This window comes from Diceros bicornis, chromosome 17 (genome assembly GCF_020826845.1).
Source record: "Diceros bicornis minor isolate mBicDic1 chromosome 17, mDicBic1.mat.cur, whole genome shotgun sequence".
Lineage (NCBI taxonomy): Eukaryota > Metazoa > Chordata > Mammalia > Perissodactyla > Rhinocerotidae > Diceros > Diceros bicornis.
In genome coordinates, this window is record NC_080756.1 from 12866458 (window position 1) to 12893533 (window position 27076).

The window sequence follows — 27076 nt, forward strand, 5'->3', positions numbered from 1 at the left end:
ACCTTAAAGAAGTTTTGTACAGTAAATCACTGTTCCATCTTTCTTCCCCAGCCTCATGAGGACATCTTCCTACCCTTCCTGCTGACCAAACTGTAGCCATATCTGAAAAAAAATGATCTTTATTATAAGGAACATACATAGCAGAACAGAGCTAGAAGGTAGTGGGGGTGGAAGCTATGGAAAAACTTAATTACCAAACAAAGCTGCCCAAACATGGCTTCCTGCTGTGGATGAGAATGATTTGGTCCTTACCTCACCTGCCTTTCCTGATTCAAAGAAACCTGTTCCTACCAGGGCTTGGCCCAGGGAGCTGCATTTTCCAATCTATTCTCTTCTTGGGAGTTTGGGAAAGGTTGTATAGTTCTGAGGCTTTCAAGACATAGAAGACAGTATGGAGAAGGGAAGGATGTCGCAGTCCTTTGTTCCAACGTCGTCCCCAGCCCCATCCCTCAGTATTTGTTGATGCCAAAGAGACGAACCCCATGGAACTGGGGCAACTTAGGCAGCAGTACGCTGAGCAATGAGGCTGTGTTGATGAGGAAGTGAACAGCATCATGCGTGGTGTAGAAGCTGGCCAGGAGGTAGCTGGGGAGAGAAGAAATAGGTTGAGTGAAGTTGGCCTCCCCTATCCATATTCATGCCTTTCCAGTGACTTTCTCTTCTATTTTAAATGAAATAGTCCTAGGATGTCTGAAATAGTCCAGCTCTAGTAACAGTATTTACTTTGGGGTTGGGGAGATAATCAAATAGCACCTTTAACTGGAGATTTATAAGTTAGTTTGTGTGTGTTTTAATTGTTAATGACATGTGGCAAATGACAGCTGAAGCAGTTTTAGCCTATATGACTGTTAGAGTCCTCTTTGCTTCCACTCCCCACTGTTAGTTTTTACAGATTTACATCAGTTCTACCTTTATTTATTCACTTCTTTTGGAAGTGTAAAATTATTTGGTTTTACTTGGTATTTTATCTTTTCTCAGTCCCCTACCACTAAGGAGGCAGCAAGGGATGCTTGAGTACTGTATTCTACTTTTTACTACTCTCTCTAGATTTAGACCTAGTATACCATAATATCTTCAAAGGGTCTGAATGAGTAGTCTGCTTTTCTAAAGCTTCCCTGTGGGCCTTTGTACCTGGCTCTTGGAGCATCTCCCATATCTCCCCCTGGACTCACAGTACAATAGGAGAGATGCTGAGGAATTTGCGGGAAGAGGTAAATTGGAGCCCGTAGTCCATCTGTTCCCAGTATGTCAGTAGCCGAGCCTTTCCTTGGTCAGGAGTTTCAAAGGGTGTCCCTTTCACAGTATGTAGGAAGATATACATAGCCTGGGAGGAGGGAAGGGGGCAGTGTGAGGGGGCAGAAAGTAGTCCTTCAGCCAAAGAATTATGCTAAGATCCCAAAAGGAAGACATAAATCCCCAAATAATTGATGATTTTATTGTTTTTGGTTTGGAAAGGCCTGGGGTGGGTAAAAGGGCATGGTTTAGTGCTCACCAAGTTATGGATGACGTTGGTCAGGGTCCAGACAACAGGAATGCTGAAGAAAGGGATGCTGAGTAGAACCACATGCAGCAGTCCTACCAAGATGATGTAGGCCAGCCAGATGCCCCGGCTATTCATCACTCGAGTGTTGGGGTTTACTTCGCTGTGTGCCACCCCCACATTCATCCTACCACAGTAGGGGATCAGACAGGAGTCCAACTCAATTTCCTCTCAACCCCTCTTTGAGTTTGTTCCCGAAGTTGTCTTCTGAATAGCCAAAATCCCTTGAACTCTATTAGAATGAAAGAACTTCCCCATCATGCACAAAGGAAAAACTGAAGACTTGGGGGAAAAAACTTAAAAGGCACGAAGAGTCCTCTCTGCATTTTAGAGACATATAATGGTAATTTTTACTCTGATCCTTACACTTCAACTGTAACTTGAAGGAGTAAGCCTAAGCTTGGGGCACCTGCTTCAAGGAGCAAGGGAAACATTAGTATCTCACTTTACTTTCCTGAAGACGTTAATAAGAAATCATGAGAGGTTACATACACCCAGAATTCCAGAAGAGGGTCATGGGAAACAATGAATCATTACGGAGGAGAAAGAAGGGTAAAGCTACTTCTAATCCCCACCTTTTCCTCAGGGGCTTGCCGGTTCTGTCAACCTCTTGGCACGTAAGCAGCCAGCACCCCAATTCCTTCTCTCAAGCCTGGGGCGCTGCCAGACTTTGACCAAGGCTTTTGGATAGGATGAGACCTAAGCTCAGCGTCTCGAGAGATGGAGCCCTAGCCCCGACTTCAGGGGCGGCTCTGGTCGTCTGAACTTGGCCCGTTGATGATGCCTAGTAAGAAGCAGCTCTTATCCGCCCCTCTCTACCTGAAATTCCCTGAATCCTAGTATTGAACCCGCCCTGTGCTCCTCCCAGCTTCCCTCTCTCGTTCGTTGGCTCCCCTCCGGGCTCTCTTCAGCGCTCTTCTCTCGGTATTTAACTCGCCGCCGCTCCACTCACCGCCCCCTCCCCTTTTGCCTCCCACCGTTTTTCTCGGCACCCCGTTCCAGTCTCCCGGCAGCCCCTACCTGCCTGCTTCAGAAGCCCGTCCAGCCTGGGGCGCAGGGCTCGCTTCCACACCTGCGATCTCCAGGAAGCAGCCGCCCTCGCCCATCTGCACTCTCCCGATTGGTGGAGCAGAATCAGCGCTGCTGCCACCCATTGGCTGGCGGTCTGCATTGGAGACGCACAATTGGTCGCCACTTAAGTCGTTCAGAAAGTGCAGAAGCCGCCCTCCACCCTGTCCCACCTTCAGAGACAGGAGGGGAGAGCTGCTTAGAGGAGTGAGAGCGACGCCAGCTGTTGACTAACGGGGAGAGTTGATGGTCCGAGGTGGGAGTAAGAGTGGCAGCGATTGGTCGGCCGTGGCTGGCTGCGCCCAGGCGGGAGCTCCGGGAGGCGGAGGCAGCGGGTGGGGGCCTGGCGGAGTGGAGGGGTAACAAGATGGCGACGGAGACGGTGGAGCTGCACAAGCTAAAGGTAGCGGGAACGGGGAAGGGCTGAGCTGGGCTCTCTGGGGACTGAATTCTGCTGGTGGCTTGCGCCTTTTCCTACATGTTCTCTTTACCGGCTTTTCCACTTCGTTTGCCGGCTCCCCTCGTAGTTCTTTTCTTTTGTGCCTCCTATCTTTCCCATACGCCTTGCCTAATTTCCCATTTCTTCTCACGGCTGTCTGGCGTTATTCCGGCTCCCTTCCTCATCGTTGTGTCGTCCGTTTCCTTTCCCCACCGGCTGGTGTAAGCGCCTTCAACCTGTTATCCTTCCTCCTCGTTTCTCCTCGAAGCTGCATTACGTCAGTGGTCCGCTCCTCTTCGCCCCACGCCGGACCTAGCACCCCTTTTTCTTCCCTGGCTTGATGCTCCCCTGTCTGTCGTCCGAAGCTGAGATTCCCGTTAGCAGGTGGTGGCACCTTTGTGTTTTCCGTCTGTCTAGGTCTCAAACGTGATCCAGAAAATGCTTCCACTCCTTTTTTTAGGTGGGGTTACGCCCCCGGGGCGAACTTTGAAACCTGAGGAGAAGCCTCCGAAGATAGGCCTCCGCGTGGAAGCCTGGGTTTCGGAGACCTTAGAGTTAGTGAAGGCACGGATCCCGCAGACCGAAAAGTTTTCGCGTTCTCTCACGCGGTTCTCTTCCCGCCAGCCTCCCCCCGCCCCCGCCCCCGCATCCCCTACCCGAGGGACAACTCGCTCAGAGCTGGGATGTTTTGGAAAAGCACTTCCGAGGTTAGGGTTATCTCTGTCCCGTTTCATATCGGGGATGGACCTTGCCTCTGTTCGTGTCTCCGCTGGGTGCCACTCTCCACCACAGAAGCTGTTTTAAGTTGTGTCTTTTGGGAATCTTGGTAGTTTTCTCACATTTAGTTGATTATTTTCCTGGAAGAAAAGAGTAGTTTCTTTTAGGGTGAATTGAGAATATCTTGATTAGTTGTCCATTTGTGGTTTCACAAGTAGTTTTCCCATCAGGTGTTTTGGTCACATCGTTCTGGGAACCTTGGATAAACCAGGCTGATTTAGCGGAATCCGAAAACTGATCCTTTAAAAAAAAAAAAAGTGTGAGAGTAAGGATAGGGAGAGCTTCTTTTAGTCACTTATTGGTTGACACCAATTAGCCTTTCTGTGAAAGCTAATGGATTTCTTATGCTTGGATTCTAAAGTATACTAGTGGGTTTTTGTGTTATCCTGGAGTTACTGTCAATTTAGCGGTACTGAAATGTGTAGATTATATCGGTAGTGTCGTAATATCACGATAAGTAAAAAAAATTGAGCAGTCACCTCCATTATATGTATAGTACTTACTTATATAAATTATGTACTGCCATACTGTTATGTATGTTATGAAAGATGTACAGAAAAGGAATTTTTGAATGAATGAGATAAAAAGGAAATATGAATAGAAGATCTAATGTTTTCTTCCGATTAGTCCCATTTTTGAAGCTCCTGAAGTTAAGTCATCAGCCTTGTGACTTGCGTTTGTGGATTTTTGTATTGGTTTATGGAGTTCCTTCTTCCATGAAACCTGTGTTTGTCAGGTCTATATTAAATTTGATTTTGGTTGGATAATGTCCTTTGACCTGATTTCAGGTATTATAGACTGAAAGAGCATGAGGCACTCCTGACAGCCTGAAAAGGATTCACTCTTTTAATCACATTTGCTTGTCTTTGCTTTTTCTCTAGAACACTTCTTAACCTTTTGGAGGTCACAGATATCTTTGAAACTCTGATGAAAGGTATGGACCCTCTGCCCAGAAAAAAGCATGTACACATACTTTGCATGCGATTTGAGGGGCTTCATAAAACTACCTTATAGCCCTGAGGAGTCCATGGACCTCCGGTTAAGAACCCATGCCTTTCATTCTAACTTCCAGGACAGTTAATGTTTGGTTCCACTGTTGATCTTGATGGAGTGATCCTGACTTTTGGGTTGACTTAGGGTTTTATCTCTTTTTTAAAAAGTCTTTCCATTTTTACTAGGAGAATTTGGGGCTTTAGTAGGGTTCTCAGAGGAAAGGAACAAGCTTTGAAGTAGGAAGGAAAAATATTTTCTATCTGAATTGATATGTAAGTTCACGTCAACTGCAAATTTCTGATGATTCTGTAGAAATGCAGTCGTTCTAACACAGTTGGAAAGAGACTGAATTGTGGGTGAAAATTCCTTGAACTGCAATAGTACCAGATCTCCAGTCAATGGTGAGCAAAGGGGCTACTGCAGGGGCTGGCCCCATGGTGTAGTGGTTAAGATCACCTGCTTTGGCGGCCTGGGCACGGACCTGCACAACACCACTCATCAAGCCATGCTGTGGCAGCCTCCCATGTACAAAATAGAGGAGGATTGGCACAGATGTTAGCTCAGGGACAATCTTCCTCAAGCAGAAAGAGGAAGATTGGCAATGGATGTTAGCTCAGGGCCAATCTCCCTCACCAAAAAAAAAAAAGAAGAAGAAAAGGACTACTGCAAGGAGAGAACGACAAGGTCAAAGTGTCAGAACTAGTGTCAGAGTGTTTAGAACAATGAGACATTTGTAATATTGAAGCGTAACGCGTATATGTTACTGGTTGAAGATGGAAAGGAAAGTCGGTGAACTGTGTGACTATAAAGGTAGATTGGAGTGATATTGAAAAGGGCCCTTTAAGTTGTGTAAGGTGTTTAGTGTTTGTCATGTAGGCAGAAGATGGGGAGCCTTTGGAAATTTGAAAGGAGGAGCTGATATGATCAGTTTTGTGTTCTTTTGGCAGTACCGAGAATGGGGTCTGGAGAGGGAGAGATTTCACCGGTTAGATTTTTTTTTTTTTTTAATTTTATTTATTTATTTTTTTCCCCCAAAGCCCCCGTAGATAGTTGCATGTCATAGATGCACATCCCTCCTGCTGCTGTATGTGGGACGCGGCCTCAGCATGGCCGGAGAAGCGGTGCGTCTGCGCGCGCCCGGGATCCGAACCCGGGCCGCCAGCATCGGAGCGCGCGCACTCAACCACCAAGCCATGGGGCCGGCCCTCACCGGTTAGATTTTTATTGTAGTACTCACTCCCCTGCTTAAAACCTTGTAATTATATCCTGCCAATCTTTCCAGCTTATTTTCTCACACTCCAACCACAGTGGCTTTATTTTATTTCATTCCTTAGAATAGCTCTGTTCGTTAATTGCTAACACTTACATAGCATTAACTATATGGCAAACACTGGTCAAAGCTATTTACATAATTAACTGATTTAATTCTCACAATAACCCTATAAGATAAACGCCTCTGTTATCCTCATTTCAAAATTAGAAAAACAGAAGTTCAGAGAGATTAATTAACTTGCCCTAGGTCGCACAGCTAGTAAGTGGTGGCTCAGATCCGGGCAATCTGTCTCCAAAATTTATGTTCTTAGTCACTGTGTACTACTGCCTCTCCTTACTTCAGAACCTAGAACTTTTAACCCATACTTTTGGCTGCAGTGCTCGTGTCACCCCCGTCCGCCATACTTTTGTCAACTTAACTACTGGTTGCCTTTCAGATATCATTTACCCAAGAAACCCTTAGGTAGGAAAGGTTCTCCCTGTCTATGCACATGGTGAGACCACTTTTCTAGGAACCTGTACTTTTTTTTTTTTCGGTTAAACATTATGTGTATGATCATTGATTGCCTTGTTTCTCTACTAGAGTATAAGCTTCATGTGGGCAGAAACTCTTTTTGTTTTGCTTATGATTATTTCCCTGTATCTAAGATAATGCTTGACACGCGGTGAGTACTCAATAATTATTTGTCAAGTGAAACTGGACAGCAGTTTTTTTTTTATTTTTTTCTTACACTTAGTAAGACCTGAAATAAGGTCGTTCCTGTTAGAATGAGAATGAATTTGAAAGAAATTTGGGATATAGAGTTGTAAGTATTTATAGATCAATTGGATGTGGGAGGAATAAAAGATGACTCTAAGGTTTGAGTAGTGATATCTTTAGTCTAGGTTGGGAGGAGGAGAAGCCAGTTTTGTGGAGGAGAGAAGATAAGTTCACTTTTGGGCTTAAGTGTGTTTGAGACATGCTCTTGGAGATATCTAGTAGTCAGTTGGAAATGTGGGTCTCCTGCTCAGGGGCTGAGAGCTAATAACAAAGATTTGAGACTTTTTCAAAAAATATTTATGGAATGCCTGCTATGTGCCGGCTACCATAGGTGCTGGGGATACAGCAATGAACAAAGCAGACAAAATTCTTGCTGTCATGGAGCTTATACTTTACTGGGGGGAAGGCACAATAAGTAAGTAAAATTTATAGTATGTCAAATAGTGTCTGTAGAGAAAAATAGGAAGAGGGGGATAGGGAGTACAGTGGGAAGAAGGGTATTGTAATTTTAAATAGGGTGACTAGGGAAGGCCTCATTGAGAAGGTGATGTTTAAGCAGAGACCTGAAGGAGTGAGCCTTGTGCAAAGTGTTTTAAGAGGACTTTATGGGTGATCATTAGGACTTGGGCTTTTTACCCTTATTGAGATAGGAAACCAATGAAGGATTTTTTAATAGAAGAATGACATGTTCTGACTTAAATTTACAAAAAATCACTTGACTACCTTGTTGAGAGGGAGAGTGAGCGAGCATGAGAGCGGTGTTAGCATCTTGGTAATTAAGATTAGGCTTAAATCAGAGAGACCTGAGCTGGCATATTGACTGCACTCTTTTCTTGCTGTGTGATTTTTTTTAAGCAAATTATTGAATCTCTTTAAGCCTCATTTTCGTAATTTATAAAATGGGATCATAATACCAACCACATAGGCTTGGTGTAAGGATTAAATGAGGAAGTAACATTCAGAGTACTTAGCCCTTTGCCTGGCATGTGTTAATACTTGAAAATAAAGTTGAGTTCCTATTGTATGAAATGTTATAAATGATATAAAACGTCTCTGCCCTTAAAGAGTTTACCGACCAGATCGAGAGATAACAGATGAAAAAGATTTGAATAAAAATTCAAGATTAGTAACCTAGAAGAAATCACAGGGCAATGACTAATTAATGTCAAATGTATTATGTGGTCAGTTGATTAGTCCTTTCTCTGTAGGTTTGATTGGTAGAATGGAAAATGCCTTATTGATACTGAAAAATAAGATTTTTTTGAGTAGGTAATTCATACACAAGTTCACAATTCTAAAGGTACAAGATGGTGTCTGGTAAAAAGTTGCCCTCCTACACTTGTCCTCGACAGCCTTCTTGCCAGATTCAACCTTATCTGTTTCTTGTCTAGGCATCTTGTGTATATACATCATGTGGGGTGGGGGGTGGGGTGTGTGTGTGAGTGCACATTATTTTTTACAGTAATGTCAGTATTTTGTATATAATGTTCTGTAATTTGGTTTTTTTATAATTTTTATTTTTTTAATTTTTTCCCCCAAAGCCCCAGTAGATAGTTGTATATCATAGCTGCACATCCTTCCAGTTGCTGTATGTGGGACGCAGCCTCAGCATGGCTGGAGAAGCGGTGTGTTGGTGCGCGCCTGGGATCCGAACCCGGGCCGCCAGCAGCGGAGCGTGCACACTTAACCGTTAAGCCACGGGGCCAGCCCTATAATTTAGTTTTTTGAAATAGCCTTATGGAGATATAATTCACACAATATACCTTGCTTTTTAAATATCTTCTTTTAAAATATTTTAAAGTCAAATGCATATAAAAATGGGTAAGGTTTGATATTACGTTAGTTCTTATTTGAGGCTTTAAAAGGTTTTTGTTCTGTTAACATAATTGTATCGAAGTGAAAAGTGCGAAAAGAAATGACTTCATTTTCAGCTATTTTGTTTTTACTCCTCTATTTCCCTTTTTTTTTTTTTGAGGAAGATCAACCCTGAGCTAACATCCATGCCAATCCTCCTCTTTTTGCTGAGGAAGACCGGCCCTGAGCTAACATCTATTGCCAATCCTCCTTCTTTTTTTCCCTTTTTCTCCCCAAGGCCCCAGTTGATAGTTGTATGTCATAGTTGCACATCCTTAGTTGCTGTATGTGGGATGCCACCTCAGCACGACCAGACAAGCGGTGTGTCAGTACGCTCCCGGGATCTGAACCCAGGCCACCAGTAGTGGAGCGCACGCACTTAACCACTAAGCCACAGGGCCGGCCCCTCTATTTCCCTTTTGAAATAATGTCCAAGTATATGAGCAGAACCCCTAATATAATAACTGAAGTAATACAACATTATGTAAAAACTATATGTGACATTCTCATTTGACCAGAGAGGGGACATGGAGGTGCTGAGAAGACTGCTAAATGAGCCAGAGACCTAAGGTTAGGGACTAGAGCCCATGGGGGCTGAGATATGCGTGACCAAAGGCAATGGCAAGGTCAGTGGTCAGCAGTGATGAATGCTATCCACGCTAAACAACCAATTAATCCAATCAGTCAGCTCCAAGTCTAGATCAGACTGTACCAGATCAGCATCCTATGCAAAAACCATCACTGACTGTCCATTACTCTGTCATCTGGAAATTTTTGTAAACTTTTGCCTATATCTAGGTGCAATTTTGGGAAGGAAGGAGAAGGGAGGAACAACTCTATTAGAAAGTTGAACTTTAGGGCCGGCCCCGTGGCGTAGTGGTTAAGTGCTTGTGCTCTGCTGCTGGCGGCCTGGGTTCGGCTCCTGGGCGTGCACTGATGCACCACTTGTCAGGCCATGCTGTGGCAGTGTCCCATATAAAGTGGAGGAAGATAGGCACAGATGTTAGCCCAGGGCCAGTCTTCCTCAGCAAAAAGAGGAGGATTGGCATGGATGTTAGCTCAGTGCTGATCTTCCTCACAAAAAAAGAAAAAAAAGAAAGTTGAACTTTGAACTTTGAATTGCCTGAATATTGACCAGAAGATGTTGCTTAAACCAGAGGGAGGGGGGAAGGAATGGAGACTTCTGAGGGAGATTAGGAATTACAGGAAATAAAGAAGCTGTACTGCTTTGTAAAGAAACAGCCGACACCCTCTAAACACACACACACCCACACCCACACCCACACCCACCCACCCACCCACCCAATGATATATTTAAAATGTTAGATGATCTCTTAGTGCATAAGACTTATTTTCCTCTATACTTTTCAGAATTTTTAAACTGTTCTACAGTGAACATGATACTTTTATAACAAACCAACAGAAGTTTTAAAGTGTAACTAAAATCAAAAGACTTATTCTCCAGGAAGCTGAAAGAAAATAAAGAAAAAATAAAGAAATAAAGTACCAACATGGGAAAGATTGAGATTCTGACTTAAGAAATAGACTTTAGGATCACTTAGAGTTTGGATTGCAGATTAATACTATTCAAGGTATGGTCCACAGGCCAGTGCTGGTCCATGAACCAGCTGTTTGTTACTGGTTAGTGATGAGATAAGTAAAAACAATTGAGTAAGCTTTTAGAAACTTATAACAATTTGACATCACTGCTACGTCCAAGTGTATCACCATTTTTCTAGTGACTGGTTTTTATTGTTTTTTACAAAAGTATCAGTCCATGACCTGGTTGGAATATTGTAAAAAGTTGGCAGCTCTGTCAGCCTGCATATTTAAAAATATATTGATCTGTGAAATTCAGAAATATAAGAAGAAAAGATTTTGTCTAATCTTGTCTAATCCTTCAGGCAGTGTCTAACACTTATAAAGTACTTACTAGCTGCCGAGCACTATTCTAAATGCTTTACAAATATTTGCTGGTTTAATCTTCATAACAACACTATGGTATAGGTATTGTTGCATTATCCCCATTTCATAGGAAACTGAGGCACAGAGAGGTTAAATTACTCACCCAAGATTACACAGCCATAAGTGGTATAGCTGGAATTTGAACCCAGGTAGTCTGACTTCAGAGGCCATGTTATGCTATGCAGCCACTCCATACTTTTAGTAGGTTTACTTACCATGTTTCTCAATAGAGGGTGCTGTTGGCTTGTCGAGTAAGACAGTTCTCCACACAGTATCCCTACCTGCCTGCCCCACTCACAGAATATTCCACCTGCCCAATCATTGTAGGACAAAAAGACTCCCCTCTCCATTTCCAAATGCTCCCTTGATTGAAAACCTTTTAGAGATGCCCAGCATATTCCCTTAAAAGTTGTAAAGTTCTTTCTTCTATAGGAATAAGCTTTCTGACTTCTTCTACTGGTTGGTCTTAGATCTGTACTTCAAAACCAGTATTCTTTCAGGCCAAACATCTGCTTGTGTACTGGTCTGCATATAGGGTTTCTGGAGCCTTTTTTTTTTCCTGCTTGTTTTCCTTGGATCAGCATGTCATTATGCTTCTTAAAATAAGAACATAGAGCCCAGTAAGACTGTTACATCATTTAATATAGACTCTATTTTTCAGTTACCCATAAACTAGAATTACCTTGGTGGCAAATCATACTGTTAACCCTCTTTGCACTTGTAATCATCAAAAACCCTCAGGTCTTTGTTCTTTGAATTACTCTTGAGCTAGATCTTGCTCATCTGGTTTTTGAACGATTTAAATTGTTTTGAATATAAGCGTGGTACTTTATAGGTATACCTTATTCTTTCTAAACTGAATCTTCATTTTGGCTCATTGTTCTCCCTGAAGAGCCTCCCCCACCAGCTTAATTCTGTCAGTAATCTATCAATTCTTCCTCTTTCTATTGTCTGCAAAGTTGGTAAGCATACCTGTTATATCTTTAGTCAAATTACTGATTTAAAAATCTTCAACAGAACTCTGTGGTGTGCCATTAGATATTTTTTTCCATTTTGACATAGATCCTTAGTTAATTCGTTGTTGACATTAAGCTAGCCAACACATTACCTAATTCTACAGTGGTCAGACTTGTCTGCATGTATATAGTAGATTGCAATAAAGGATCTGGGAAAATAGATGGTAAGAATAATCTTCTTTTAGATAATTGGATTTTCTACTTAAAGATTCATTCTTTCCATATACTAGCTGATACAGTAATTTTTCAGGAAAAAAACCTTTTTTCCCTCAGAAATAGCTAACAATTTGTAATAATAAGTAGTTGCATGAATAGATCAGAATTTTACTAAAATAGGATATTTATTCTTCACCGTCTGTTAGAAAAGTCCTCTTGCATATTGAATATTGTTAGGGGGCAGTGGACCATCTTTGAGGACCCAGAGGCTTGGTGGGATTAAGAGCAGTAGTTTGGGATTGAACTTTCTTTTCTTTTCCTTTCTTGGGAGAACTACCTCTCCCGCAACCCCCCTCCCACCAGCTCCCCCTAGGTTCATTCTGTTAACTAAGGAAAAGCTTTATTCTGTTTTCTCAGCTTGCTGAACTAAAGCAGGAATGTCTTGCTCGTGGTTTGGAGACCAAGGGAATAAAACAAGATCTCATCAACAGGCTCCAGGCATATCTTGAAGAGCATGGTGAGTGCTTTGTGGAGGCAAAGAGTGATGTGAGTGAGGGGATTAATTTTTAGGCTCTGCCATATGGAAGATTTCTTCTTTTCCGTTAGGTTGTTGGTGATGTACTGTAAGCTCCTAATTAACTGTATCAAGAAAACTCTTGGTCATCCAAAATAGTGGTTATAATGGAAAGAAATACTCCCTCCCCCCTTTTTTTAAGATGTAATTTTATTTCAGGAAATTGGTTAAAAGGAAGTATGATAAAACAGGTATCATTAGACTGAAAATTGGAAGGTTTGGATTCTAATTCCTCTTATGCCAGAAATTTACTAGGTAACTTTGGACAGTCACTGTTTACATGGCTAAGTGTTCTGATTTATGAAATGAGACAGGTGTCTCCACCCTTGAAATCCGTAAACCTAGGTAATCTCTTGTCCCTTCTAGCTCAGACATTCTCTAATTTTGCCTTTTTAAAAACAAAATGAAAACAACTTCTTTTGAGGCGTACTCTTGTTCCAGGTTGTACAAGTCTCCTCTCTAATTTTTATTTGTTTATTCCCTTTTCTTCCCATTCCTTTCCCCCCATCTCCCTCAGGCAGCCATTCTAATGTGATACATATTTTTTGTCTTTGTCCTTGTAAACCATGTAGTGTTGTTTGGTGTACAATATTTTTATATACTTGTCAATGAGGCCATATCCTTACTTTATTTCTTACTTTTTTCTCTAATGTTTTTTTAAAGATGTATTCATGTGGCCTGTGGCTGTGTGGTCATCTAGTTTATTGATTCCAATTTCTGCATACTGTTCTAAGATGTATGGAATCTACCACATTTTACTTAATTCACCCAGTGACAGGCACCTATTTTCCCTCCTGAATTATTTCTTTCATGTTCCTTTATCTTCCCATATGAGAGTCTTTCGGGGACATATACCCAGGAATGGGATTGCTAATTAATATCTAGTCATAAATGTATACTTAATATGACTAAGCATTGCCTAATTGTTTTCTAGAATTGCTCTGTAACTTACACTCTCATCATCAGTGCATGAGGGTTCTTCTGTCTCCTCCACAAACCTAAACTTGACGTTATGGTATCAAGTGGCCTAATTTTTGCTAATCTGTTGGTTGTTTCAGTTTGCATTCCTCTAATTATTAAAAAGTTTAAACACTTATGATGTCCATAGCTCTTTGAGTTTCTCCTTTGTCCATTTTTCTGTTGGAGTTCCGATAACCTGCTTGTTAGTTTGCAGGCATTTCTTATATATTCTAGTAACTATTCCCTTGTTGGTTTTAGACACAAATATCTTCTTTGTCATTTGTTTCTTCTATGGTGTCCTTCCTTAGTTTTGAAAAATCTGCGATATTTTGCATATTACTTTTGCCTCTGGGTTTTTTTTAGAAATCCTTACCCACCACTAAATCTTACAGATATTCTCCCACATTACTTTTTATTAATGTTATAGTTTGACCTCATCACATTTAGTTCTTCAGTCCAACTGGAATTCAACTTTGCATTAATGTTAGGTAGAGAATACACTTTTATCTTCTCCATGTGGAGCAAATTTTATGAACATCAGTTTTGCCTTCATGATTGAATTTTATTTTGGGAAAGCAAAATGATTATAATTTTAGCCTAAGTACAGTGATCAGGATGGTGGTGTAGCAGGGCTTGACCTGAATATTTTAATATTCTTTAGCTGAAGAGGAGGCAAATGAAGAAGATGTACTGGGAGATGAAACAGAGGTGAGTTGGAGAGAGTGAGGTTTGTCATTCGCCTGGCAATGTGCCGCTACCTTGGCCACATTACTTAACATCAGTCATTAGAGGGCTTAAATGCTAATTCGTTAGAGGAGCATAGAGTGGGAATGAAAGTTCTGAAAGAAGGGTTCATTTTGGAGTTTTCATATTCTTGACGAGTATTTACTCTTGATTCATGTTAACCATCTTGTTTCATTGGTTTTAGGAAGAAGAACCAAAGCCCATAGAACTGCCTGTCAAAGAGGAAGAACCCCCTGAAAAAACTGTTGATGTGTAACTATCCCTTTTTTATAATCTGAATACAGAGCAGACAGTTCTGGGTTTTGGGGGGTTTAATGTTTCACTCTGTTTACCTCTTATACATTCCCGTTGGCTTTGTCATTTCCCATTAGATCATACATTTTCAGAAGTGTCTACTTCATTCCAAGTACATGGTCCTAGTCAAGCAAAGTAGTTTGTCTCTGGGTTAGTAATAGATAATTAGGACCAGGAGACTTTTCAAGTACAGACAAAGTTTAGTTCTCCTAGCCTTTGTTGTATCACCATAATAGATGAGTCTCGTTCTGTATAGAGAATCATACAGATTCTCTGCATGTAAGGAATTTTGTAAAGAAGGAGGGTGCTGAGCAAAGGATATGTCTCTTGGGTAACACTGTGTTCTCTATTCCTTTTTGATTGACAGTGGAGGAGGGGAGGACAAAGTACTAGAGTAGAAAGTGGATCTTTTATTATTTATTTATTTTCTTTTTGGTGAAGAGGATCAGCCCTGAGCTAACATCTGATGCCAATCCTCCTCTTTTTTGCTGAGGAAGATTGGTCCTGAGCTAACATCCGTGCCCATCTTCCTCCACTTTATATGGGATGCTGCCACAGCATGGCTTGACAAGCGGTGCATCAGAGTCTGCCCGGGATCCAAACCTGTGAACCCCAGGCCACGGAGTGCACGCACTTAACAGCTGCACCACTGGGCTGGCCCTGAAAGTGGATCTTGATTTATTTAAACCATCCCACAAGGTTGATCATAAACATCTTTTATTTGGGGCTTTTTCCACAAATGTCTGGCTGTCTTATACTCCAGCACATTAAGAACAGATGAGTCCTTTTTAACATTTTTGTTCCTCATAGCTGTATTAATGCCCTTAATTATAAAAGACAATATGCGTACTGGTAAAAAGTTAAACAGTACAGACAGGAGTATATAAATTGAAAATTTAATACCCCTTGTCTCCACCCTCATCTGATTTCTCAGAGATTTTCAATATACTTTATTGGAATATTTTATGTGGTGTGTGTGTTTATGTGTATATAGATACATACACACTGCATATTGTTGGTTTCTTGATTTTTTTCACATCTAGAGATCTTTCTGTATCATCATATAGTAATGTCCTTATTTAAATGTTAATTATATACTAGGCAGGGTTCTAAGTGTTTTACATGTATTCTCAATTTAATCCTCACATCAACCCTATGAAATAGAGATAATTATCCTAGTAAGTGATAGGTCTCTTTTTTTAGATTGTTATTATGGGAAATTGCATGTATATTCAAAAGTTATGAAAGTAGTATAATAGACCCCCATGTACCCATCACCCAGATTTAGTAGTTATCAACTTAGAACCTCATTCTTTCTAGTAGCTAATAGTACTTTATTCTATGGATGAACAATAATTTCACCAGTCTCCTGTTGATGGACATTTAGGTTATTCATAATAGCAAAAAATACAATGCTGCATGTCCTTATGCAACTATTTTTATACTTCTGTAGGTATGTCCATAAGATAAATTCCTAGTAGTGGATTTACTACATTACAGGGAATGTGCATTTAATGTTTTATTAGATTTCGTCAAGTATAATTGCTTTCTAAAGCTTTTTTTAGTTGTCTTCCATCATAGGAGGTTTACGTGCTTTGAGAAAATGGCTTATGGGATAGCTTTAAAATAAAGATATTTTGGGGACTTCTGGGGCAAGAAGAAAGATCTGATAAATACAGTGGTAATTGGCTTGTGTGGGTTAAAAATAATGAAGTTTGAAAATTTGTAGAAGTTCATTATCCTTAGAATATATAAAATTTGTAATTCTCCTGTTTCGAGGGCTTTAATTTTATTAATGAATTTCTAAACAAGGAGATTGAAAGTATGTGGGGGTGATGATTCTGCTTTTTAGAGGGATAGTAGTAGTTAAACTCAAGTATGTACAGAAAGGTTCTGGGTCCCTATAGTTTGGAGAATGTTTTGTATGTGACTGTGGGTAGGAGAGAAATTTCTCAGTGAAGAGAGGAAATTTCCCGTGAGTCCCAGAATGTGATATTTATTACTTGAGCTTAATTGTATTTGAGGGAGTTGGAACATAGCAGAAGGGAACTTCCTCTCTGGGCTTCCTTTTCTGCCATGAGGTGTACTACAATGATGGTGCTTCAAGATGGGAATGTGGAGGAAGTTATTAGCCTGGGGTTGGTGGAGAGGACAGCTTTCTTAATGGCATTGGACTTCAGGTAAAACATTAAACTTCATTGTCCCTTTCTGCTAGAACAAGACAGAGGGTTGAGGGAAGGATGGCCCAAAAGTGGGGAGAATTCAGAAATGTCTTTAGAAGTCAGAATATTCAGTGCAATTTAGGTCCCTTGAACGTTCAAAAGGGGATCCTCTTGCTTCCTCTTTGGCTTGAGGTTCTCCAAAAACATAGCTCTGTGTCTGGTTGGATTTTTTTTTTTAATTTTCTCCATCCCAGGCAGTTAAATATTGTAAGACTTAGTTACGGTCAGCAGGGGGAACCCATTGCTTATCTGTCAGTCCATGGACCTCCAACAAAAGGATGGAGGAGAGAGTAAGTTCCTGTTCCAGAATTGCTTCCTCTGAAAATGCCATTAAACCATTACTGCCTTTCAGGGCATCAAATGGGAAAAGTGTCCAGGATATTGGAACAAAAGCTGCCCATGTCTCTAAATGAGGGACCTTAATGAGACTGGTTATGACCCACAGTTTTATGGGAGCTGTTTGGTGGAAGGTTAATGCCCTTCCATTTATCCTGGGTACTTCCGAATTTGTCTCCCGCCCCTATGGTCCCCCGTCTTTTGTTTTCTCTTAAACCTTTTGACTAGTAACTTACCATGTTTTCCTAATTCAAACTTCCCTTAGCCTTTTTTCTTCTGATTCCCTTTGGCATTTTTATTTGTCCCACTTTGACTATTACAGCTGGAGCTACAGTCCCTGTGGGAGAAATAAGAGATTTATAAAAGAAGGAAACCAGAGCTTGTAGAGCACTCATTAATTGTTGTTGTGGTGCAAGTTGAGAGCTGGTATTTAAATGAGGGTTGGAGGAATAGTCGTTAGTCCAGAAATAAAGTTCCTAAAAGTAAATGAAATGTTTTCCGGTGTCGTTTGACTATTTCCCTTCAGCCCCAATGTATTTAACCAGACCTCTTTCCCGATTACTTTCTTATACTTGAGCAAAGTAGACTAGTCTGTTATTTGAACTCTGATCAGTAGATGATAGTTCAGGGAACTGAAGTTCTAATGGGCTTCATGTGTTTATGGACTAAGGCGGAGTGGAGAGATTTGGGATAGGACATGATGCAGATGAATTTGTATAGAATTCTAAGGTTTCAGTTTAGAGTATTAGTTTTCTGATTTTTAAAATCTTTCTTGGGCCAGCCCCGTGGCTTAGCAGTTAAGTGCGCGCGCTCCGCTGCTGGTGGCCCGGGTTCGGATCCTGGGTGCGCACCAACGCACCACTTGTCCGGCCATGCTGAGGCCGCGTCCCACGTACAGCAACTGGAAGGATGTGCAACTATGACGTACAACTATCTACTGGGGCTTTGGGGGATAAATAAATAAATAAATTTAAAAATCTTTCTTTTCCAGGGCAGCAGAGAAGAAAGTGGTAAAAATTACATCTGAAATACCACAGACTGAGGTAGGTATTCTGCTCCCTAGTAGAAGAGCAGTCTCTCTATATATCTTTCTGTTTCTTACCCTTTATTCTATCTGTATCATCACTTTAAAAAATTTACTCATGGGCAGAAAATTAGTATTGACAGATTTTGGTATTGACACATTTTTCCACCAGCTACATTTGGGAAAATATTTGGGCTGACATATTCACCTTTGAAGAAGCCCAAGTCTTTTTGTATAAGGTCTTATTCTTAGTGGTAACTCTCTAAGATGTTTACAAACTAAGATTAGAGTTTGGGAGGATTGTACCTTGGAAGAGATGAAAAGTAACAGGGAAAGATGTCACTCTCAAGTTACTGCTTGCTAGCTGGTGAGATTAAAATTTCTCTGGATTCTGTTTCATGGTCTCAGAAACTAGATTCTAGTTGAGATCTGTGTTCTTTTCAAGTAGAGATGGTATAGGACAACACAGCCTCATTTCTGACTGAAAGAGTACCACTAGTGTTAGAACCAAGCTGTTCCTTTGATCCCTTTTCAAAGGTCAACCAAACACAGCTTTTGTCTTCTTGGCTTCGTGCTGAATGTGGGTTTTATTTTATTCCTTCCCTTTTGTTTTTGAGGACATGAATGTAATAGTAGTCTTTTTGTGTTTGCTTTCTGGAAATGGTTGTTGAGTTAAACCCTAGGATGGATACAACCTGATATCCTCTAGGATTGTCAGTATTCTCAATTTAGACCTTAAAAAATTACTCCTGATGTTCTAAAGATACACACCTCTAAACAGCTTTTCTCTTAAAAGAAGGAAACCAGAAATTAAATTTTTCTCTTCCTCTTTTTTTGTCTATTATCACTTAGAGAATGCAGAAGAGAGCTGAACGATTCAATGTACCTGTGAGCCTGGAGAGTAAGAAAGCTGCTCGGGCGGCTAGGTGAGTGTCCCCAGCCTTTTAGACCTGAGATAGTGATAGTATGAGGGTATGGGGGTGTGATCGTGGGTTTTAACTATAATTGTTGATTTTAAGTAGAATAGAGGCCTTGCTGAAAAGAAACACTCCTTTGGCTCCATTCAGAGCATCCCTGCTGATTTAGATGTTATAGCTATAGATTGGGTTTTATCAAGCAAGGTTTTTGTAATAGGTAAAAGTCAGGAATTAACTGCTACTCCCAATTCTGATAAGGCTTCCTTTTAGCTTATTCTCTGGACTCTTGGTGAGAAAAAGGGTAAACTGAACCTCTTTCATGGAGTTGTTAGAATTAGCTAATGATTGCAAGGCCTGAGATCACAAGCAAGAAGTGCCATATATACACTTGACACGGAGACAGACAAGCAGGGGTGTGAACAGCTTCCTAAAATTTAGGTTGTTTTTCTTTCTACAGATTTGGGATTTCTTCAGTTCCATCAAAAGGTAAGAATACAGAGACTCTTCTAAGAAAGTTATCTTTATATTCTTTCTTTTGTATCACAGCAGATTTCATTTCTCCAAATGAAGATAAACTTGTTACTCTAGAAGCTTTTAAGAGGTTATAACATTCACTTCTTTGCTTTGGGTAAAATGATACTTAAGCCATCCTGGGCAATTTAGAGAAGGTACTGAAGTTAATGAGAGAATGGGAGGAAGTGCCAACATTTGTTTTCTGTTTCTTGGACGTCTTCAGAGAAGTTTCTGGTACCTAGCTTACTTATTCTGGTGTCTCAAATTAGCATGTAATTATTGTGTACCTGTCCAGTGTTATACTGCCTAGTGTGAGTGGTAAAAGAAAAGAGTATCTTTTACCTCAGCAATCTTACTTCTAGGAATTTACAAGGAAATAATCTTGGATATGCTTAAATATTTAGCCACAATGATTATCACAGCATATTTATAATGATCAGTAACTGGAAACAATATAGTATACAGTAGAGAATTGGTTAAATAAATCTGTACCATAGTATAGTAGAAGACCATGCAGATGTTAAAAATGATGTTGAAGAATATTGGTGAGAAAGATATTAAGTGAAAAAAGCAATTTATAAAATCATTATTATTATTATTTTTTTAAAGTTTTATTTATTCCCCCAAAGCCCCAGTAGATAGTTGTATGTCACAGCTGCACATCCTTCTAGTTGCTGTATGTGGGACGCGGCCTCAGCATGGCCGGAGAAGCGGTGCTTCGGTGCGCGCCCGGGATATGAACCCGGGTCGCCAGCAGCAGAGCGCGCGCACTTAACCGCTAAGCCACGGGGCCGGCCCGCAAGTTATAAAATTATATTAGCAGTACGTTCCCATTTTAGTAATAAAAATGCATATACGGATGGGGAAAAAAGATTAGAAAGATATATACTAAATTGTTAATACTCTTTATCTCTGGAATTTTGAGTGACTTCTTTTTGCTTATCTGTGTTTTTAAAATTTCTACAATGATGGGCCGGCCCCGTGACTTAGCGGTTAAGTGCGTGCGCTCCGCTACTGGCGGCCCGGGTTCGGATCCCGGGCGCGCACCAACGCACCGCTTCTCTGGCCATACTGAGGCCGCGTCCCACATACAGCAACTAGAAGGATGTGCAACTATGACATACAACTATCTACTGGGGCTTTGGGGGAAAAAAATAAAATAAATAAAAAAAAATTAAAAAAAAATTTCTACAATGAATACGTATTTTGTAATAAATTAGGAAAAAAGGTTATTATTTTTAAAAAGAACATAGATATTCCATGTTGTCAGAGACTTAAAATTTGAATGTAGTCTCCTAATCCAATCTAGTCTTCCTAGTGACCTGTCAGGAGTTTCAAGTGTGTTAAGAAAATGTCCCCCAGGGCCGGCCCTGTGGTGCAAGCGGTTAAGTGCGCGCGCTCCACTGCTGTGGCCCGGGGTTCGCCGGTTCAGATCCTGGGCGTGCACCGACGCACCGCTTGTCAAGCCATGCTGTGGCGGCGTCCCATATAAGGTGGAGGAAGATGGGCATGGATGTTAGCCCAGGGCCAACCTTCCTCAAAAAATAAATAAATAAATAAAATGTCCTCCAAAGATCTTGTAGTGTTTTGCTGTGCTTTTTTTTTTTTTTTTGGTGAGGAAGATCAGCCCTGAGCTAACATCCGTGCCAATCCTCCTCTTTTTGCTTAGGAAGACTGGCCCTGAGCTAACATCCGTGCCCATCTTCCTCTACTTTACATGGGACGCCACCACAGCGTGGCCTGAGAAGTGATGCGTTGGTGTGTGCCCGGGATCCGAACCCAGGTCGCCAGCAGCAGAGCGTGTGCACTTAACTACTATGCCACGGGGCCGGCCCCTGCTGTGCTTTTTAAAAGAGCAGCAGAATTCTGGCCACTAATACTACATGTTTTAGAAACAAGATATTTTCTGACTTTTACTTATATTAAGAGAGAGATAATAGGATTGGTGATAATACAGCAAAAATTGTTAAAGACATTAGATGGTGCTCTTTGAGGAAAGACAGAAGTTAAAATTAATACTTAGTCTGAAAAGGAAACCTGATCAATAAAATAATGTATAGGTAACATTTGCCGTATTATTCATATAATTCTAACATCCTAGAACTACAGAGTAGCTCTTGAATGATGGAATTTGACAACATTTAAAAGGAAGTAGTCATTCCTCAGTTTCCTGGGGGGTTGGTTCCAGGAACCCCCAGGAATACCAAAATTCCTGGATGCTCAAGTCCCTTATGTAAAATGGCATAGTCTGTACAGTGAATACATTTGGCCCTCCACGGCCCTCCATATCCGTGAGTAGGAGACCCTCTGATATGGAGGGCTGACTGTGTTGTTATATGAATGAGAACATGAAACACCTAACAGTTCCTAGCACATAAGTTGTGGTAAAAGTTGAATCCATACCTGTATGTTTACAGTGGAGAGTTAGGGAACCAATTACAAGATTGAGATTGCTTAAGATAAAATTCTGAGAAGTTTTAAGTAAATAATTATCGACTAGATTAGAGTTGGAAACTACAGGCCAATTTACTACTTGCTGCTTAGTGATAATTTCAGGACAGAACATTGGCTTTAAGAGGGCATAATTTTAACTCATTTTGATACTAGCTCTGCTCTTTTGTCCAGATGTGATATCTTTCTTTCTCTTTTGTTTTAACAGCTTTATTGAGATATAATTCATATACCATACAATTCATCCATTCAAAGTATAAAATTCAATGTTTTTTAAAGATTTTATTTATTTATTTTTTTCCCCCAAAGCCCCAGTAGATAGTTGTATGTCATAGCTGCACATCTTCTAGTTGCTGTATGTGGGACTCGGCCTCAGGATGGCCGGAGAAGTGGTGCCTCGGTGCGCGCCCGGGATCTGAACCCGGGCCACCAGCATCGGAGTGTGCGCACTTAACCGCCAAACCACGGGGCCGGCCCTCAGTGTTTTTTAAATATATTCACAGGGTTGTGCAACCGTCATCACAGTCTAAATTTAGGACATATTCATTACCCCAAAAAGAAACCTTGTACCCATTAGCAGTTATTTTCCATTCCCTCCCTCCAGCCCCCCCAAGCAGCCACTAATTTTTTCTATATGTATAAATTTGCTTTCATATAAATGGAATAATACAATTCGTGATCTTTTGTGACTGACTTCTTCCACTTAGCGTAATGTATTCAGGGTTCATCCGTGTTGTTATTGGTACTTCATTTCTTTTTATTGTTGGATAATATAATATTCTACTATATGGATATACCACATGTTATCTGTCTCTGTCAGTTGATGGACATTTGAGTTTTTTTCACTTTTGGCTGCTATGGATAATGCTACTGTGAACATTCCTATACAAGTTTTTGGGTGGATGTATGTTTTCATTTCTCTTGGGTATATACCTAGGAGTGGAGTGGAATTGCTATGGTAATTATGTGATCACCATTATATGGTAACTCAGTGTTTAACTTTTTTGTTTTTCTTTTTGTTTTTTTTGAGGGTATTACTTAACAGATTTAAAAGGCACAGCTAAAATATACCAAAGACAGCTGTAAAATAATGTACTCTTGAAGTCTTGTTAAAAGGAAGAAGCCTTTATTATGTGTTTAACTTTTTGAGGAACTGCCAAACTATTTTCCAAAGTGGCTCCACCATTTTATGTTCCCATCAGCAGTGAGTGCAGACATGATCTCTAGATGTAGTCTCTGCTTTTTCTTTCTCATCATTGGATAGAGGACATTTCTCCTATATACTATTTCTGTGCTGTCTAATTCGATTTGAAGACTGTCAGCTTCCTTTATGACTTTTAAAAATAGTAAATAAAACTTTTTTATTTGCTTCTTTAGGCCTGTCATCTGACACCAAACCTATGGTAAGAAATGTTGTTTTATATCTTGAGAGCCAAATCTTAACTCTGGACGGTTAGTTTTAAAGTTAGAGACGACTCCTTCTCCCCAGATCAGAGGAGACTCTGAGATCATATGAGTCTGGTCACTGTTTGTTTTCAGTACAGTGTATTTTGTCCTGAATAAAAAGAATTGTTTGGGGTACTGAGAGATCAGGAAAATTGCCACATCTTCAAAGAAACTATAGACATCTTCCTTCCTACTACTACTCTTGAAAAAATGAATAGATTTTGTTAGCTAGAGGGCAATCCATGTAACTCTTTGTTTTATGGTACTCGAGTTTTAGGCCTTGACCACTGGCTTTGGATAATGTTTAATTCTTAATTACCACAAAAGAATTTGTGGAAGCGACTTATGAGTTCTATTTGTAGATACTGGTCTTTTTCAAGACCTTTTAAATATAATATCAGAGAATAAAGACTAGTAGAATAAGATATAAGAATAAGTAATAAGATTGGGCCAGCCCCATGGCTTAGCGGTTAAGTGAGTGCGCTCCGCTGCTGGCGGCCCGGGTTCGGATCCCGGGCGCGCACCGACACGCCGCTTCTCCGGCCATGCTGAGGCCGCGTCCCACATACAGCAACTAGAAGGACGTGCAGCTATGACATACAACTATCTACTGGGGCTTTGGGGGAAAAATAAATAAATAAATGAAATTATAAAGAATAAGTAATAAGAATAAGGATAAGTAATAAGAATATTACTACCTATTTTTTTTTTAATATTTTTTTGATTTTATTTATTTATTTTTTTCCCCCAAAGCCCCAGTAGATAGTTGTATGTCACAGCTGCACATCCTTCTAGTTGCTGTATGTGGAACGCAGCCTCAGCATGGCCGGAGAAGCGGCGCGCCGGTGCACGCCCGGGATCCGAACCCGGGCCGCCAGCAGCGGAGCGCGTGCACTTAACCGCTAAGCCAAGGGGCCGGCCCTACTACCTATTAAATATAATATCAGAGAATAAAGACTAGTAGAGTAAGACGCTTTCTGGACCATTGTGACTAGTCGGCATGTTTAGAAAATGGAGACAAATGTAGTGAAATATGTTCAGCTTTATGAAATCCTGCTCTTGTGGTTACCGTTCAGTATTGTAAGGGAAAGTGAAATGTTAGTAGTAGTAGTAGTAATGAAAATGTCCCAAATATTCTTATAATAATAAGTGTTACATATCAAGACTTCTGAGAAGAAGGAAGGGAGAAAATTAAGTTGGGTACTCGTGGCAGATGTGTCTTCTGAAGAAAGGAGAGCCGCAGTGATAGTTTCGCTTTGGTAGGAGATAGAGTTAAGAACCACTTAACGGAGACTACATATAGGAATTAATGATTTTGAGCTGTGAATGATGGATGTGTTTGGAGGTGATGATTTAGACATTTGTTTGCTTTTTCAGTGTTTGGCCCACTTTGATCTTAAACCCTCTTTAGGCTCTTGCCACCTTTGATGAATGAAGGAGGCAGGGCTGAATCTTGCACTGCATTCCAGAAGGAGCCTTTTAATAATTAGTGGCATGAATGGGTGCTGCTTAGTTTCCTAATTTGGCACATAGGGTATCTTTGATGTTGATGTTGTAGGCTTATTTGAACTCTTAGCTTTGGTCCATAGTTTCTGTCTTGACTGTATGTTCTGTTTTGATTTTTTTTTTAATATGGGTTTTTTTTCCCCCTGTGTTTTTATAGGTTAACCTGGATAAGCTAAAGGAAAGAGCTCAAAGATTTGGTTTGAATGTCTCTTCAATCTCCAGAAAGGTAAGGTACTGTTTTTGTAACATTAGAGTAGCTTGGGGCCTACATAGGCTGGAAATGACTGTCCTGAGTATATAGCTGGCTACTCAGCACTTCATTTCACACAATCCTTTGACTATCACCCCTCTCACTGACTACTGATTACATTATAGGAATTGTTTCACAAAGCTAATTGTTTTTTTCCACAGATTGTTTTCATAGTTTCCACCCAGGCTGTTAGAGCATGATCTATATTTCTCTTGATTAAGTTGTTGAATTCAGTGATGCTAAAACTTATTACATCTGCTTTAACTTCCAATATAGGCATAATGGAAGTTAAATAATCTGGAGAAGACAATCCTGTCTTTAGGTCAAAGGTACTTAGAAACAAAATTTGCAAGAACAAAAGTGAGAAAATTTTTTCATTCTTTCTGCCTCTCTGCTAACTTATACTGTTTAGTTTATTAAGCAAGATGACTTTGTTGACACCGTGCTATGTGGGCTGATCAGTTCTGCGGGGCATTGTTATGTTTGGAGTTTTGCTAGGCACATTGGAGAAAATGCTAAGGACTCTCCTGTTTGCCTAGAGCAGATAGTTTCTGAATCTTTGTTCTCTGAGAATGAGAACATGTTTTTTTGGTTGTTGAAGTGGTGGCAGGGTTAAGGAAGACTATTTCAAACCAGAAAAACACATCATTTAAAAAAAATCATTATTTCCCACTTGAGTGTAGCTCTCTAGAAATCCATTGTAAAAAACTGAATTGACAGTGGTTATATTTCTCCTCAGGGAAAAAACTCAGCACTAAAAAGTACCCACTTGTTGTGACCCTATGGGACTCACAGCCTTGCACACAACCGTGCTCCATCTTCTTTCCTTTCAGGTTACATTTTTGATGTTTACCAGAAATATAACATCAGGTCTGTGTCCCAGCTTGATGCTAAGACCATAGGTGTTCAGTAGGAGTATTTCCTGGTTTATGTGAAATTTAAGAAAAATTAAGGGTTGAGAGGTAGGCAAAGTATGTGATTCTTAAACCATATGCCACTTAATTGGGAAGAATTATTATAAGCCAAAAGTCATTTATGTTTTGCTAGATGGCCAAGGGGAAGGGTGCCTTGGATCTGGCCCTGGTTCTCATCTATCTCCGTCTTTTGTATATGAGGGCTAGGTGTCTAAGGATGTTAGCAATAACTTCACTCCTCTAGGGAATTGTATGTGTTTGTGTGTTCCATCAAAAATTAAATGTGTTTGTGTGTTCCATCAAAATTAACAAAATTGAATACAATATCTCTTCCTACTTAGCTCATAGGGACACATTCCTGAGAAGAATTTGTCCCTCACTGTATACCGTCCACCTGAGTTATTTTGAGAGCATTTCATTACAGGGATATCAGCCTTTTCTCTTCCCTTCTCTAGAATCTTTCTCCATATTTGACTTGTTTTCATTTTTAGTCCACAGGAGGCTGAGTAAAACACAAAGAGATACATTTATTAACTTGATGACTTTGAGCAAATTGTTTTTACTAAACTTCTTTGGTTCCCATCTGTAAAACCTAACGCTTTGTTTGTGAAGAGTAAATAATTGTATATTTGAAATTACCTAACATAGTGACACTTTGACCCTCAATAAATGTTAGTTTTCTTCCTTCTTTATAGTTCTGTTGGCTAGCTGGCTTTATGACTTTGAGTCAGTTAACTTCTGTGTTTTAGTTGATCATTGATAAGATTTCAGTCCACATTTTAAATCGCTGAAGAGTCGTAATCAGATAGTGGTAATTTGCAGAACTCTGACTATATGAGCTCTGTTCTCTAATAACATTCATTGTCACACATAGGTTTTAGAGTACTGCTTCTCAAATTCTATGGCAAAGAACTGGTTTGTAAAAATTTCCAATTCATTGCAAAGTGGTACTTTCGCAAAATACAATAAAAATGTCACATCAGTGTTAAATTACTCTGCAAGTTTCTAAACACTTTCAATTTCTGGATTTACTGCAGACTGGTAATGAACAGTTTGGGGATGAGCACTAAGAGGCAGACTACATT

General features: G+C 40.3%; 2 protein-coding genes across 4 annotated transcripts in view; one reads left to right on the plus strand and one right to left on the minus strand.

Moving 5' to 3' along the window:
* Positions 1–103: 103 nt before the first annotated feature.
* ORMDL2 (ORMDL sphingolipid biosynthesis regulator 2) lies at positions 104–2751 on the minus strand. 3 transcript variants are annotated; one of them, XM_058558020.1, is made up of 4 exons: positions 2561–2751; positions 1493–1667; positions 1173–1324; positions 104–585 (listed from the first exon to the last, which is right to left on the minus strand). In XM_058558020.1, the coding sequence occupies exons 1-4, from the start codon at positions 2692–2694 to the stop codon at positions 450–452; spliced, it is 597 nt and encodes a 198-aa protein (XP_058414003.1). In that variant the 5' UTR covers positions 2695–2751; the 3' UTR covers positions 104–449. The 3 variants fall into 3 exon arrangements, with proteins under 3 accessions (XP_058414003.1, XP_058414005.1, XP_058414004.1); XM_058558022.1 differs by having other exon boundaries at positions 2565–2639; XM_058558021.1 differs by having other exon boundaries at positions 1493–1772; positions 2561–2583.
* A 133-nt stretch (positions 2752–2884) lies between these two features.
* SARNP (SAP domain containing ribonucleoprotein) overlaps positions 2885–27076 on the plus strand; it is a 44191-nt gene continuing 19999 nt past the window's right edge. Inside the window, exons 1-9 of the mRNA XM_058558017.1 lie at positions 2885–3011; positions 12258–12357; positions 14036–14082; positions 14303–14370; positions 17962–18013; positions 18847–18920; positions 19369–19397; positions 23253–23278; positions 24985–25053. Coding sequence (XP_058414000.1) covers positions 2976–3011; positions 12258–12357; positions 14036–14082; positions 14303–14370; positions 17962–18013; positions 18847–18920; positions 19369–19397; positions 23253–23278; positions 24985–25053 — 501 coding nt within the window. The 5' untranslated portion in view covers positions 2885–2975. The remainder of the gene's footprint in view (positions 3012–12257; positions 12358–14035; positions 14083–14302; positions 14371–17961; positions 18014–18846; positions 18921–19368; positions 19398–23252; positions 23279–24984; positions 25054–27076) is intronic.